The sequence below is a fragment of the Oncorhynchus tshawytscha genome, linkage group LG10 (assembly GCF_018296145.1).
Source record: "Oncorhynchus tshawytscha isolate Ot180627B linkage group LG10, Otsh_v2.0, whole genome shotgun sequence".
In the NCBI taxonomy this organism is placed as follows: domain Eukaryota; kingdom Metazoa; phylum Chordata; class Actinopteri; order Salmoniformes; family Salmonidae; genus Oncorhynchus; species Oncorhynchus tshawytscha.
The window spans coordinates 7,463,967-7,478,966 of record NC_056438.1 but is presented as its reverse complement, the minus strand read 5'-3'; the positions used below and the strand labels follow the sequence as shown (position 1 = coordinate 7,478,966).

At 44.0% G+C, this 15,000-nt stretch overlaps 2 protein-coding genes across 2 annotated transcripts in view; both read right to left on the bottom strand.

Moving 5' to 3' along the window:
- LOC112259691 (gastrula zinc finger protein XlCGF57.1) overlaps nt 1-15,000 on the bottom strand; it is a 1,127,091-nt gene that overhangs the window by 980,135 nt on the left and 131,956 nt on the right. The gene's annotated exons all lie outside the window — the stretch shown is intronic.
- The window catches only part of exoc6b (exocyst complex component 6B), a 168,564-nt gene that overhangs the window by 73,555 nt on the left and 80,009 nt on the right, over nt 1-15,000 (bottom strand). The window contains 3 exon segments of the mRNA XM_042329384.1: nt 5,015-5,111; nt 5,114-5,123; nt 11,056-11,161. Coding sequence (XP_042185318.1) covers nt 5,015-5,111; nt 5,114-5,123; nt 11,056-11,161 — 213 coding nt within the window.

Here is a 15,000-nt window from a genome sequence, read left to right as displayed (position 1 = left end):
ATTGTAGCTACACCCCCCAGTCAATAAAACCACATCCTATTGTAGCCACACCCCCAGTCAATAAAACCACATCCTATTGTAGCCACATCCTATTGTAGCCACACACCCCCCAGTCAATAAAACCACATCATATTTTAGCCACACCCCCACACAGTCAATAAACCACATCCTATTGTAGCTACACCCCCCACAGTCAATAAAACCACATCCTATTGTAGCCACACCCCGCCATAGTCAATAAAACCACATCCTATTGTAGCTACACCCCCCACAGTCAATAAAACCACATCCTATTGTAGCCACACCCCCCAGTCAATAAAACCACATCCTATTGTAGCCACACCCCTCAGTCAATAAAACCACATCATATTTTAGCCACACCCCCACACAGTCAATAAAACCACATCCTATTGTAGCTACACCCCCAGTCAATAAAACCACATCCTATTCTAGCCACACCCCCCAGTCAATAAAACCACATCCTATTGTAGCCACACACCCCCACACAGTCAATAAAACCACATCCTATTGTAGCCACACCCCCCAGTCAATAAAACCACATCCTATTGTAGCCACACCCCCCAGTCAATAAAACTCCATACTGTTGTAGCCACACCCCACAGTCAATAAAACCACATCCTATTGTAGCCACCCCCTCCCCCTCAATAAAACCACATCCTATTGTAGCCACACCCCCTCCAGTCAATAAAACCACATCATATTTTAGCCACACCCCCAGTCAATAAAACCACATCCTATTGTAGCTACACCCCCCCACAGTCAATAAAACCACATCCTATTCTAGCCACACCCCCAGTCAATAAAACCACATCCTATTGTAGCCACACCCCCACAGTCAATAAAACCACATCCTATTGTAGCCACACCCCCACACAGTCAAAACCAAATCAAATCAAATCAAATTTTATTTGTCACATACACATGGTTAGCAGATGTTAATGCGAGTGTAGCGAAATGCTTGTGCTTCTAGTTCCGACAATGCAGTAATAACGAGCAAGTAATCTAATTATTCCAAGTATTCCAAAAAAAAATACTGTCATACACAGTGTTAGGGGATAAAGAATATGTACATAAGGATATATGAATGAGTGATGGTACAGAGCAGCATAGGCAAGATACAGTAGATGATATCGAGTACAGTATATACATATGAGATAAGTATGTAAACCAAGTGGCATAGTTAAAGTGGCTAGTGATACATGTATTACATAAGGATGCAGTCGATGATATAGAGTACAGTATCAACGTATGCATATGAGATGAACAATGTAGGGTAAGTAACATTATATAAGGTAGCATTGTTTAAAGTGGCTAGTGATATATTTACATCATTTCCCATCAATTCCCATGATTAAAGTGGCTGGAGTAGAGTCAGTGTCATTGACAGTGTGTTGGCAGTAGCCACTCAATGTTAGTGGTGGCTGTTTAACAGTCTGATGGCCTTGAGATAGAAGCTGTTTTTCAGTCTCTCGGTCCCAGCTTTGATGCACCTGTACTGACCTCGCCTTCTGGATGACAGCGGGGTGAACAGGCAGTGGCTCGGGTGGTTGATGTCCTTGATGATCTTTATGGCCTTCCTGTAGCATCGGGTGGTGTAGGTGTCCTGGAGGGCAGGTAGTTTGCCCCCGGTGATGCGTTGTGCAGACCTCACTACCCTCTGGAGAGCCTTACGGTTGAGGGCGGTGCAGTTGCCATACCAGGCGGTGATACAGCCCGCCAGGATGCTCTCGATTGTGCATCTGTAGAAGTTTGTGAGTGCTTTTGGTGACAAGCCGAATTTCTTCAGCCTCCTGAGGTTGAAGAGGCGCTGCTGCGCCTTCCTCACGATGCTGTCTGTGTGAGTGGACCAATTCAGTTTGTCTGTGATGTGTATGCCGAGGAACTTAAAACTTGCTACCCTCTCCACTACTGTTCCATCGATGTGGATGGGGGTGTTCCCTCTGCTGTTTCCTGAAGTCCACAATCATCTCCTTAGTTTTGTTGACGTTGAGTGTGAGGTTATTTTCCTGACACCACACTCCGAGGGCCCTCACCTCCTCCCTGTAGGCCGTCTCGTCGTTGTTGGTAATCAAGCCTACCACTGTTGTGTCGTCCGCAAACTTGATGATTGAGTTGGAGGCGTGCATGGCCACGCAGTCGTGGGTGAACAGGGAGTACAGGAGAGGGCTCAGAACGCACCCTTGTGGGGCCCCAGTGTTGAGGATCAGCGGGGAGGAGATGTTGTTGCCTACCCTCACCACCTGGGGGCGGCCCGTCAGGAAGTCCAGTACCCAGTTGCACAGGGCGGGGTCGAGACCCAGGGTCTCGAGCTTGATGACGAGCTTGGAGGGTACTATGGTGTTGAATGCCGAGCTGTAGTCGATGAACAGCATTCTCACATAGGTATTCCTCTTGTCCAGATGGGTTAGGGCAGTGTGCAGTGTGGTTGAGATTGCATCGTCTGTGGACCTATTTGGGCGGTAAGCAAATTGGAGTGGGTCAAGGGTGTCAGGTAGGGTGGAGGTGATATGGTCCTTGACTAGTCTCTCAAAGCACTTCATGATGACGGATGTGAGTGCTACGGGCGGTAGTCGTTTAGCTCAGTTACCTTAGCTTTCTTGGGAACAGGAACAATGGTGGCCCTCTTGAAGCATGTGGGAACAGCAGACTGGTATAGGGATTGATTGAATATGTCCGTAAACACACCACAACACAAACCACATCCTATTGTAGCCACACACCCCACAGTCAATAAAACCACATCATATTTTAGCCACACCCCCCCCACAGTCAATAAAATCACATCCTATTGTAGCCAGACCCCCACAGTCAATAAAATCACATCCTATTGTAGCCACAACCCCAGTCAATAAAACCACATCTTATTGTAGCCACACCCCCACAGTCAATAAAACCACATCCTATTGTAGCCACACCCCGCCATAGTCAATAAAACCACATCCTATTGTAGCCACACCCCCCCCCACAGTCAATAAAACCACATCGTATTGTAGCCACACCCCCCACAGTCAATAAAACCACATCCTATTGTAGCCACACCCCCCCACAGTCAATAAAACCACATCGTATTGTAGCTAGGGGTTGGAATGGAATTCAGAGAAATAGTAGCTTGACCGGACCACAGACCCTGAACTAAACTCAATAATCACTCGCTCTATAATCATCTAGCTGACCTTTCAGAAAAGCCAGACAAATGGAATCCTTCTCATCATCATAACGACCCGGTGATTTGGCCTGATCAGGTCACAGAGAGGGGAGGGGGGAATGGGTGGAGAAGGGGTGGTGGAGTAGAGAGAGGGGGGAATGGGTGGAGAAGGGGTGGTGGAGTAGAGAGGGGGGATGATGGAGTGGAGAGGGGGGGATGATGATGGAGTGGAGAGGGGGATGATGATGGAGTGGAGAGGGGGGATGATGGAGTGGAGAGGGGGATGATGGAGTGGAGAGGGGGATGATGGAGTGGAGAGGAGGGATGATGGAGTGGAGAGGGGGATGATGGAGTGGAGAGGGGGTGGTGGAGTGGAGAGGGGGGTGATGGAGTGGAGAGGGGGGGTGATGGAGTGGAGAGGGGGAGATGGAGATGGAGAGGAGAGGGGGGTGATGGAGTGGAGAGGAGAGGGGGTGATGGAGTGGAGAGGAGAGGGGGGAATGATGGAGTGGAGAGGGGGGGAATGATGGAGGGAATGGGGGAGTGGAGGGAGAGGGGGGGTAATGGAGTGGAGAGGGGGGGGGGTAATGGAGGGAGAGGGGGGTGATGGAGGGAGAGGGGGGTGATGGAGTGGAGAGGGGGAATGATGGAGTGGAGAGGGGGAATGATGGAGTGGAGAGGGGGGAATGATGGAGGGAGAGGGGGGGAATGATGGAGTGGAGAGGGGGGAATGATGGAGTGGAGAGGGGGAATGATGGAGGGAGAGGGGGAATGATGGAGTGGAGAGGGGGGGAATGATGGAGTGGAGAGGGGTGAATGATGGAGTGGAGAGGGGGTGAATGATGGAGTGGAGAGGGGGTGAATGATGGAGTGGAGAGGGGGTGAATGATGGAGTGGAGAGGGGGGTGATGGAGTGGAGAGGGGGGAATGATGGAGGGGGGGAGGGGGGGGGGAATGATGGAGTGGAGAGGGGGGTGATGGATGGAGAGAGGGGGTGATGGAGTGGAGAGGGGGAATGATGGAGTGGAGAGGGGGATGATGGAGTGGAGAGGGGGATGATGGAGTGGAGAGGGGGAATGATGGAGTGGAGAGGGGGAATGATGGAGTGGAGAGGGGGAAGATGGAGGGAGAGGGGGAATGATGGAGTGGAGAGGGGGAATGATGGAGGGAGAGGGGGAATGATGGAGTGGAGAGGGGGGAATGATGGAGTGGAGAGGGGGGAATGATGTAGTGGAGAGGGGGTAATGATGGAGTGGAGAGGGGGGTAATGATGGAGTGGAGAGGGGGGTGGTGGAGTGGAGAGGGGGGTGATGGAGTGGAGGGGGTGGTGGAGTGGAGAGGGGGGGTGATGGAGTGGAGAGGGGGGTGATGGAGTGGAGAGGGGGGTGATGGAGTGGAGAGGGGGGTGATGGAGTGGAGAGGGGGGTGGTGGAGTGGAGAGGGGGGTGTGTTAATGGTCCCGTTCACTACAGGTTAATGGTCCCGTTCACTACAGGTTAATGGTCCCGTTCACTACAGGTTAATGGTCCCGTTCACTACAGGTTAATGGTCCCGTTCACTACAGGTTAATGGTCCCGTTCACTACAGGTTAAAGGTCCCGTTCACGGGGGCGTCACTACAGGTTAAAGGAACAGTCAACCCTTTACAATGAAGATCTGCAAAGTTATTTTTATGAATTATCTTTGAAAGACAGGGTCCTGAAAAAGGGACGTTTCTTTTTTTTGCTGAGTATATATATATATATATATATATATATATATATATATATATCTTTGTGTGTATATATATATATATCTTTGTGTGTGGATGTGCGAGTGTGTGGGTGTGCGAGTGTGTGGGTGTGCGTACCTGAGGTGAAGGTCTTCATAATACTTGAGGCAGGCGTAGACGAACTCTTTGAGCTGAGAGTAGACTTGAGGAACAAACTCAGAGAACGGAAGCTTTTAGGGAACGGAAGCTACAGAGGAGAGAGAGGGAGGAGGAGAGGAGAGGAGAGAGGAGGAGAGGAGAGAGGAGGAGAGGAGAGAGAGGAGAGGAGAGAGGAGAGAGGAGGAGAGGAGAGAGGGAGGAGGAGAGGGAGGAGGAGAGGAGGAGGAGGAGGAGGAGAGGAGAGGAGGAGAGGAGAGAGAGGAGGAGAGAGGAGAGAGGGAGGAGGAGAGGAGAGAGGGGAGGAGGAGAGGGAGGAGGAGAGGAGGAGAGAGGAGGAGAGGAGAGGGAGGAGGAGAGGAGAGGAGAGAGGAGAGAGGGAGAGAGGAGAGGAGGGGGAGGAGGAGAGGGAGGAGAGAGGAGAGGAGAGAGAGGGAGAGGAGAGGAGAGAGGAGAGGAGAGGAGAGGAGGGAGAGGAGGAGAGGAGAGGAGAGGAGAGGAGAGGAGAGGAGAGGAGAGGGAGAGGAGGAGAGGAGAGGAGAGGAGAGGAGGGGAGAGGAGAGAGGAGAGGAGAGGAGAGGAGGAGAGGAGGAGGAGAGGGAGAGGAGAGAGGGAGGAGGAGAGGAGAGAGGGAGGAGGAGAGGAGAGAGGGAGGAGGAGAGAGGAGGAGGAGGGAGAGAGGGAAGAGGAGAGAGGGAAGAGGAGAGAGGAGAGGAGAGGAGGAGAGGAGAGGAGGGAGAGGAGAGGAGGAGAGGAGAGGAGGAGAGGAGAGGAGGAGAGGAGAGGAGAGGAGAGGAGGAGAGGAGAGAGGGAAGAGGAGAGGAGAGAGGGAAGAGGAGAGGAGAGAGGGAAGAGGAGAAGAGGAGAGGAGAGGAGAGGAGGGAGAGGAGAGGAGAGGAGGAGAGAGGAGGGAGAGGAGAGGGGAGAGGAGAGGAGGAGGAGGAGGAGGGAGGAGAGGAGGAGAGGAGGAGGGAGAGGAGAGAGGGAGGAGGAGGGAGAGAGGAGGAGGAGAGGAGAGAGGGAGGAGAGGAGAGAGAGGAGAGAGAGAGAGAGGGAAGAGGAGAGAGGGAGGAGGAGAGGAGAGGAGAGGAGAGGAGAGGAGAGGAGAGGAGAAGAGGAGAGAGGGAGAGGAGAGGAGAGGAGGAGAGGAGAGAGGAGAGGAGGAGGAGAGGAGAGGAGGAGAGAGGAGGGAGGAGGAGAGGGAGAGAGGAGAGGAGGAGAGGAGAGAGAGGAGAAGAGGAGAGAGGGAGAGGAGAGGAGGAGAGAGAGGAGAGGAGAGGAGAGGGAAGAGGAGAGGAGAGGAGAGGAGAGGAGAGGAGAGGAGAGGAGAGGAGAGGAGAGGAGAGGAGAGGAGAGGAGAGGAGAGGGGAGAGAGGAGAGGAGGAGGAGAGAGGGGGAGGAGAGGAGAGGAGGAGGAGAGGAGAGGGGGAGAGGAGGAGAGGAGAGGAGGAGAGGAGAGGAGAGGGAGAGGAGAGGAGAGGAGAGGAGAGGAGAGGAGAGGAGAGGAGAGGAGGAGAGGAGAGGAGAGGAGAGGAGAGGAGAGGAGGAGAGGAGGAGAGGAGAGGAGGGGGAGAGGAGAGAGGAAGAGGCCAAGGGATTACAGACAAGCTTCAAACAAAAGTCAAAATGTCCTAGAGAGTTTACAGGGTATGCAGGCTTTGGTTCCAGCCCAGACTTAATACAATTCAACCAACTAATTCACTCATTATTCAGGGATTGATTACATGGCAAGACTACCATAAAACTTCAATAAAACGCAGTCTCAAATAGAAGCCTGTCCCTTTTAATAGCCAGGTAACGGCATCACATCCCTTTTAATAGCCAGGTAACGGCATCACATCCCTTGTAATAGCCAGGTAACGGCATCACATCCCTTTTAATAGCCAGGTAACGGCATCACATCCCTTTTAATAGCCAGGTAACGGCATCACATCCCTTTTAATAGCCAGGTAACGGCATCACATCCCTTTTAATAAAAAACGCCTGGTTTTAATAACGGTGGGTCTCAATTTATTGTTTACGAGGTTTGATGTTAAAGTTAAAAAACTTTTTTTTTTTTTAAATACAAAGTTTTATTTGTTACATTTGTACAAAATAAAACGAACAAAATAAAGACAGTAAATGAGTAACTAAAAAAGGCAAGGTATTAAATTATTATTATATATATTATTATATATATGTATTATTATTTAAAAAAAAAATGTTTTAAGAAACTGCTAACAGCCGAGAACTGCGGAGCTACAGTAACTGGCACAAAAAAACAGTCAACAACTTCAGCAGTACAGACCCCTAGAAATCGTCTGATCACCCTCTAGTGGCCATGGTAAGAACTGACGAAAATAAAGCCAGAGAGTTGTCTGTTTTTTAGGGGGAACTAGAAGCACACCAAGACAAAATAAATGTGACAGTGTGTAAATTACGACACACCGCAGGAAATAAAGATATAGAATGAAATGCTGGAAGGAAATACTTTTAACTATGATAAATAATTAACTAGGTATAACACCTAACTATGCAATATGAGCAAACGCTGTGTGTATTAAAGACTGTCCCGCGGGAATTAAAATGGACCTATACATGTATTTATTTATTATAATGGACCTATATATTTATTTATTTATTATAATGGGCCTATTTATTTATTTATTATAATGGGCCTATATATTTATTATAATGGGCCTATTTATTTATTTATTTATTATAATGGGCCTATATATTTATTATAATGGGCCTATATATTTATTATAATGGGCCTATATATTTATTTATTTATTTATTATAATGGGCCTATTTATTTATTTATTATAATGGGCCTATATATTTATTATAATGGACCTATACATGTATTATAATGGGCCTATATATTTATTATAATGGACCTATATATTTATTATAATGGACCTATATATTTATTATAATGGACCTATACATGTATTATAATGGACCTATACATGTATTATAATGGACCTATACATGTATTATAATGGGCCTATATATTTATTTATTTATTATAATGGGCCTATATATTTATTTATTTATTATAATGGACCTATACATGTATTATAACGGACCTATATATTTATTATAATGGACCTATATATTTATTTATTTATTTATTATAATGGGCCTATTTATTTATTTATTTATTATAATGGGCCTATATATTTATTATAATGGACCTATACATGTATTATAATGGGCCTATATATTTATTATAATGGACCTATATATTTATTATAATGGACCTATATATTTATTATAATGGACCTATACATGTATTATAATGGACCTATACATGTATTATAATGGACCTATACATGTATTATAATGGGCCTATATATTTATTTATTTATTATAATGGGCCTATATATTTATTTATTTATTATAATGGGCCTATATATTTATTTATTTATTATAATGGGCCTATATATTTATTTATTTATTATAATGGACCTATACATGTATTATAACGGACCTATATATTTATTATAATGGACTTATGTATGTATTATAATGGGCCTATATATTTATTATAACGGACCTATACATGTATTATAATGGACCTATATATTTATTTATTTATTATAATGGGCCTATATATTTATTTATTTATTATAATGGACCTATATATTTATTATAATGGACCTATACATTTATTTATTTATTATAATGGGCCTATATATTTATTTATTTATTATAATGGGCCTATATATTTATTATAACGGACCTATATATGTATTATAATGGACCTATATATGTATTATAATGGACCTATATATTTATTATAATGGACCTATATATTTATTTATTTATTATAACGGACCTATACATGTATTATTATGGACCTATACATGTATTACAATGGACCTATATATGTATTACAATGGACCTATATATGTATTATAATGGACCTATATATGTATTATAATGGACCTATACATGTATTATAATGGACCTATACATGTATTATAATGGACCTATATATGTATTACAATGGACCTATATATTTATTATAATGGACCTATATATTTATTTATTTATTATAACGGACCTATATATGTATTATAATGGACCTATATATGTATTATAATGGACCTATATATTTATTATAATGGACCTATATATTTATTTATTTATTATAACGGACCTATATATGTATTATAATGGACCTATATATTTATTTATTTATTATAATGGACCTATACATGTATAACAATGGACCTATATATGTATTATAATGGACCTATATATGTATTACAATGGACCTATATATGTATTACAATGGACCTATATATGTATTACAATGGACCTATATATGTATTATAATGGACCTATATATGTATTACAATGGACCTATATATGTATTACAATGGACCTATATATGTATTATAATGGACCTATACATGTATTATAACGGACCTATATATTTATTATAATGGACCTATATATTTATTTATTTATTATAACGGACCTATATATGTATTATAATGGACCTATACATGTATTATAATGGACCTATATATTTATTATAATGGACCTATATATTTATTTATTTATTATAACGGACCTATACATGTATTATTATGGACCTATACATGTATTATAATGGACCTATATATTTATTTATTTATTATAATGGGCCTATATATTTATTATAACGGACCTATATATGTATTATAATGGACCTATACATGTATTATAATGGACCTATATATTTATTTATTTATTATAACGGACCTATATATGTATTATAATGGACCTATATATGTATTATAATGGACCTATATATGTATTATAATGGACCTATATATGTATTATAATGGACCTATACATGTATTATAATGGACCTATACATGTATTATAATGGACCTATACATGTATTATAATGGACCTATACATGTATTATAATGGACCTATATATGTATTATAATGGACCTATATATTTATTATAATGGACCTATATATTTATTATAATGGACCTATATATTTATTATAATGGACCTATATATGTATTATAATGGACCTATATATTTATTACAATGGACCTATATATGTATTACAATGGACCTATATATGTATTACAATGGACCTATATATGTATTATAATGGACCTATATATGTATTATAATGGACCTATACATGTATTATAATGGACCTATACATGTATTATAACGGACCTATACATGTATTATAACGGACCTATATTTATTTATTATAATGGACCTATATATGTATTACAATGGACCTATATATGTATTATAATGGACCTATTTATGTATTATAATGGACCTATACATGTATTATAATGGACCTATACATGTATTATAATGGACCTATACATGTATTATAATGGACCTATACATGTATTATAATGGACCTATACATGTATTATAACGGACCTATATTTATTTATTATAACGGACCTATATATGTATTATAATGGACCTATACATGTATTATAATGGACCTATATATTTATTATAATGGACCTATATATTTATTATAATGGACCTATATATTTATTTATTTATTATAACGGACCTATATATGTATTATAATGGACCTATATTTATTTATTATAACGGACCTATATATGTATTATAATGGACCTATATATGTATTATAATGGACCTATATATGTATTATAATGGACCTATATATGTATTATAATGGACCTATACATGTATTATAATGGACCTATATATGTATTATAATGGACCTATACATGTATTATAATGGACCTATACATGTATTATAATGGACCTATATATGTATTATAATGGACCTATACATGTATTATAATGGACCTATACATGTATTATAATGGACCTATAGATGTATTATAATGGACCTATATATGTATTATAATGGACCTATATATGTATTATAATGGACCTATATATGTATTATTTTCACATAACTGCCCCTCTTTTCTGGTCCGCAAATTACATTTTGACAAACAAATCAGTCCCAAAATAAATCTGTGCGTCCCTGCGAAAAGCCACTAACCCCCTCGTCAGTACCTTGTCCAGTTCAGGATCTTGGAAGGGGAACTGGGAAGTGAACTGTCTGTATTCCTCCTCTGTTGCCACGGGGATGGGACTAAAGTTATCCTGGTCCAACACCTGCCTGGAGACATGGATGAGAAGACCGGTTAGCACACTATTCATCTTTCTCCTCATCATCATCATCATCATCATCATCATCCCGACATTTCTCCTTCTCTCCATCCAAGCTCGTTCTGGGTTCAGTGAGATTCCGTGGCCTTTCTGAACTCAAGGCGCGTGCCAGCTTTCACAGGGATCAGTACTGGGAACTGAGGCCACTGGGGTTAGACACACTGCGGGCTGGGGTGGTTCTACTGCTGGGCTTCCTGTTCCCCTCTGGAGACTTCCCAGAATGCTGAGGGCTCCAAGGATCCCACATTCCAAACAGTGTTCCAGAAAGAAAGGCTTTGAACCCTAGTTGTGTGTTATCCAAATGTGTGTGTGTGTGTGTGTGTGTGTGTGTGTGTGTGGTGTGTGTGTGTGGCGGGGAGGGGGGTGGTTCTGTGTTGTTTTATAGTGTATTGAATGTCCTTCTGGCCTTTAGTAAGACATGAACTACAGTAACAATGGTTCAGCTACCCAGGGGGGTCATCACACATAGTACGACTAACACACCCCCCACATCTGTCTTGCCAGGGACATTATCACCTCTCGTGGCAACTCTGTAGCAGAGGAAGCTGGTCCTTCCCTCTCCTGTCGTAAAACATCTCCATCATAACATTCCCACAACCAAACCACACACCAACGCCCTCTAGCCAACGACGACACACACAAACACAGCCGACAACACACACACACACAGCCGACGACACACACACACACAGCCGACGACACACACAGACACAGCCGACGACACACACAGACACAGCCGACGACACACACACACACACACAGCCGACGACCACACACACACACACACACACACACACCACCAGGCGACCACACACACACACACACACACACCAGGCGGCGACGACCACACACACAGGCGACACGACCACACACACAGGAGACAGCGACCACACACACACAGGCGCCGACGACCACACACACACACACACACAGCCGACAACGACCACACACACAGCCGACGACCACACACACACAGCCGACGACCACACACACACAGCCGACGACCACACACACACAGCCGACAACGACCACACACACACAGCCGACGACCACACACACACAGCCGACAACGACCACACACACACAGCCGACAACGACACACACACAGCCGACAACGACCACATCAGGCGAAACAGGAAGGAAAGAGGAAGAAGTCTTCAGTCGTCTAACATTCAGAGGTCATGTGACACAGAGTGGAAGTGGAAGGAGGTGTGTGTGTGTGTGTGTGTGAGTGAGAGAGAGAAGGTGTTTGAGAGAAGGTGTGAGAGAGAAGGTGTGTGTGTGTGTGTGAAGAGAGAAGGTGTGTGTGTGTGTGTGAGAGAGAAAGGTGTGTGTGTGTGTGTGTGAGAGAAGGTGTGTGTGTGTGAGAGAAGGTGTGTGTGTGTGTGTGTGTGTGAGAAGAATATGTGTGTGTGAGAGAAAATATAATGTGTGTGTGTGAAGAAAAAAGGTGTGTGTGTGTGAGAGAGAAGGTGTGTGTGTGTGAGAGAGAAGGTGTGTGTGTGAGAGAGAAGGTGTGTGTGTGTGAGAGAAGGTGTGTGTGTGTGAGAGGTGTGTGTGTGAGAAGGTGTGTGTGAAGAAGGTGTGTGTGTGTGAGAGAAAAGTGTGTGTGTGTGAGAGAAGAGTGTGTGTGTGTGAGAGAAGGTGTGTGAGAGAAAGGTGTGTGTGTGTGTGAGAGAATGGTGTGTGTGTGAAAGAAGGTGTGTGTGTGTGTGAAGAAAATTGTGTGTGTGTGAGAGAAAGGTGTGTGTGTGTGAGAGAAAGGTGTGTGTGTGTGTGAGAGAAAAAGTGTGTGTGTGTGAGAAAGTGTGTGTGTGAAGAATTAATGTGTGTGTGAGAGAAGGTGTGTGTGTGTGTGTGTGTGTGTGTGTGAGAGAAAGGTGTGTGTGTGTGTGTGTGTGTGAGAGAAGGTGTGTGTGTGTGTGTGTGTGTGAGAGAAGGTGTGTGTGTGTGTGTGAGAAGAAGGTGTGTGTGTGTGTGTGAGAAAGTGTGTGTGTGTGTGTGAGAGAAAATGTGTGTGTGTGAGAGAGAAGGTGTGTGTGTGTGTGAGAAGAAGGTGTGTGTGAAAGAAAAATGTGTGTGTGAGAAAATGTGTGTGTGTGTGTGTGTGAGAAGAGTGTGTGTGTGTGTAATAAGGTGTGTGTGTGTGCGTGTGTGTGTGTGTGAGAAGGTGTGTGTGTGTGTGTGTGTGTGTGTGTGAGAAGGTGTGTGTGTGTGTGTGTGTGTGAGAAGGTGTGTGTGAGTGAGAATGTGTGTGTAATGAGAAGGTGTGTGTGTGTGTGTGTGTGTGAGAAAATGTGTGTGTGTGTGAGAGAAGGTGTGTGTGTGTGAGAAGGTGTGTGTGTGTGAGAAGGTGTGTGTGTGAGAAATTAGTGTGTGTGTGTGAGAGAAGGTGTGTGTGAGAAAGGTGTGTGTGTGTGTGAAGAAGTGTGTGTGTGTGTGTGTGTGTGTGTGTGTGTGTGTGTGTGTGTGTGTGTGTGTGTGAGAGAGAGGCAGTGTGTGTGTGTGTGTGTGTGAAAGGTGTGTGTGTGTGTGTGTGTGAAGAAAAATGTGTGTGTGTGTGTGAGTAGGTGTGTGTGTGTGTGTGTGAAAAAGGTGTGTGTGTGTGTGAAAGAAAGGTGTGTGTGTGTGTGAGAGAGAAGGTGTGTGTGTGTGAGAGAAGGTGTGTGTGTGTGTGTGTGTGTGTGTGTGTGTGTGTGTGTGTGTGTTGTGAGAGAAGGTGTGTGTGTGTGAGTGAAGAAGGTGTGTGTGTGTGTGTGTGAGTGAGAAGGTGTGTGTGTGTGTGTGTGTGAATGAGAGAAGGTGTGTGTGTGTGTGTGTAATGATAAGGTGTGTGTGTGTGTGTGAGTGAGAGAAAAGTGTGTGTGTGTGTGTGTGAGAAAAATAATGTGTGTGTGTGTGTGTGTGTGTGTGTGTGTGTGTGTGTGTGTGTGTGTGTGTGTGTGTGAGTGAGAAGTGTGTGTGTGTGGTGTGTGTGAGAGAAGGTGTGTGTGTGTGTGTGAGAGACGGTGTGTGTGTGGTGTGAGAAGGTGTGTGTGAAGTGTGTGTGTGTGTGTGTGTGAGAAAATTGTGTGTGTGAAGAGAGAAGGTGTGTGTGTGTGTGAGAGAGAAGGTGTGTGTGTGTGTGTGAGAGAAAAGGTGTGTGTGTGTGTGTGTGTGTGTGTGTGTGTGTGAGAGAAGGTGTGTGTGCGTAGTGAGAAGAAGGTGTGTGTGTGTGAGTGAAGAGAAGGTGTGTGTGTGTGTGTGTGTGTGAGTGAGAGAAGTTGTGTGTGTGTGTGTGTGTGGTGAGAGAAGGTGTGTGTGTGTGTGTGTGAGTGAGAAAGAGTGTGTGTGTGTGTGTGTGAGTGAGAGAAGGTGTGTGTGTGTGTGTGTGAGTGAGAGAAGGTGTGTGTGTGTGTGTGTGTGTGTGTGAGTGAGAGAAGGTGTGTGTGCGTGTGGTGTGTGTGTGAGAGACGGTGTGTGTGTGTGTGTGAAGGGTGTGTGTGAGAGACGGTGTGTGTGTGTGAGAGAGGTGTGTGTGTGTGTGAGAGAAGAGAAGGTGTGTGTGTGTGTGTGAGAAAGAAGGTGTGTGTGTGTGTGAGAGAGAGAAGGTGTGTGTCTGTGAGAGAAAGGTGTGTGTGTGTGTGTGTGTGAGAGAGAAATGTGTGTGTGTGTGTGTGTGAGAAGAAAGGTGTGTGTGTGTGTGTGTGAGAGAGAGAATGTGTGTGTGTGTGTGTGAGAGAGAGAAGGTGTGTGTGTGTGTGTGTGTGTGAGAGAGAAGGTGTGTGTGTGTGTGTGTGTGTGAGAGAG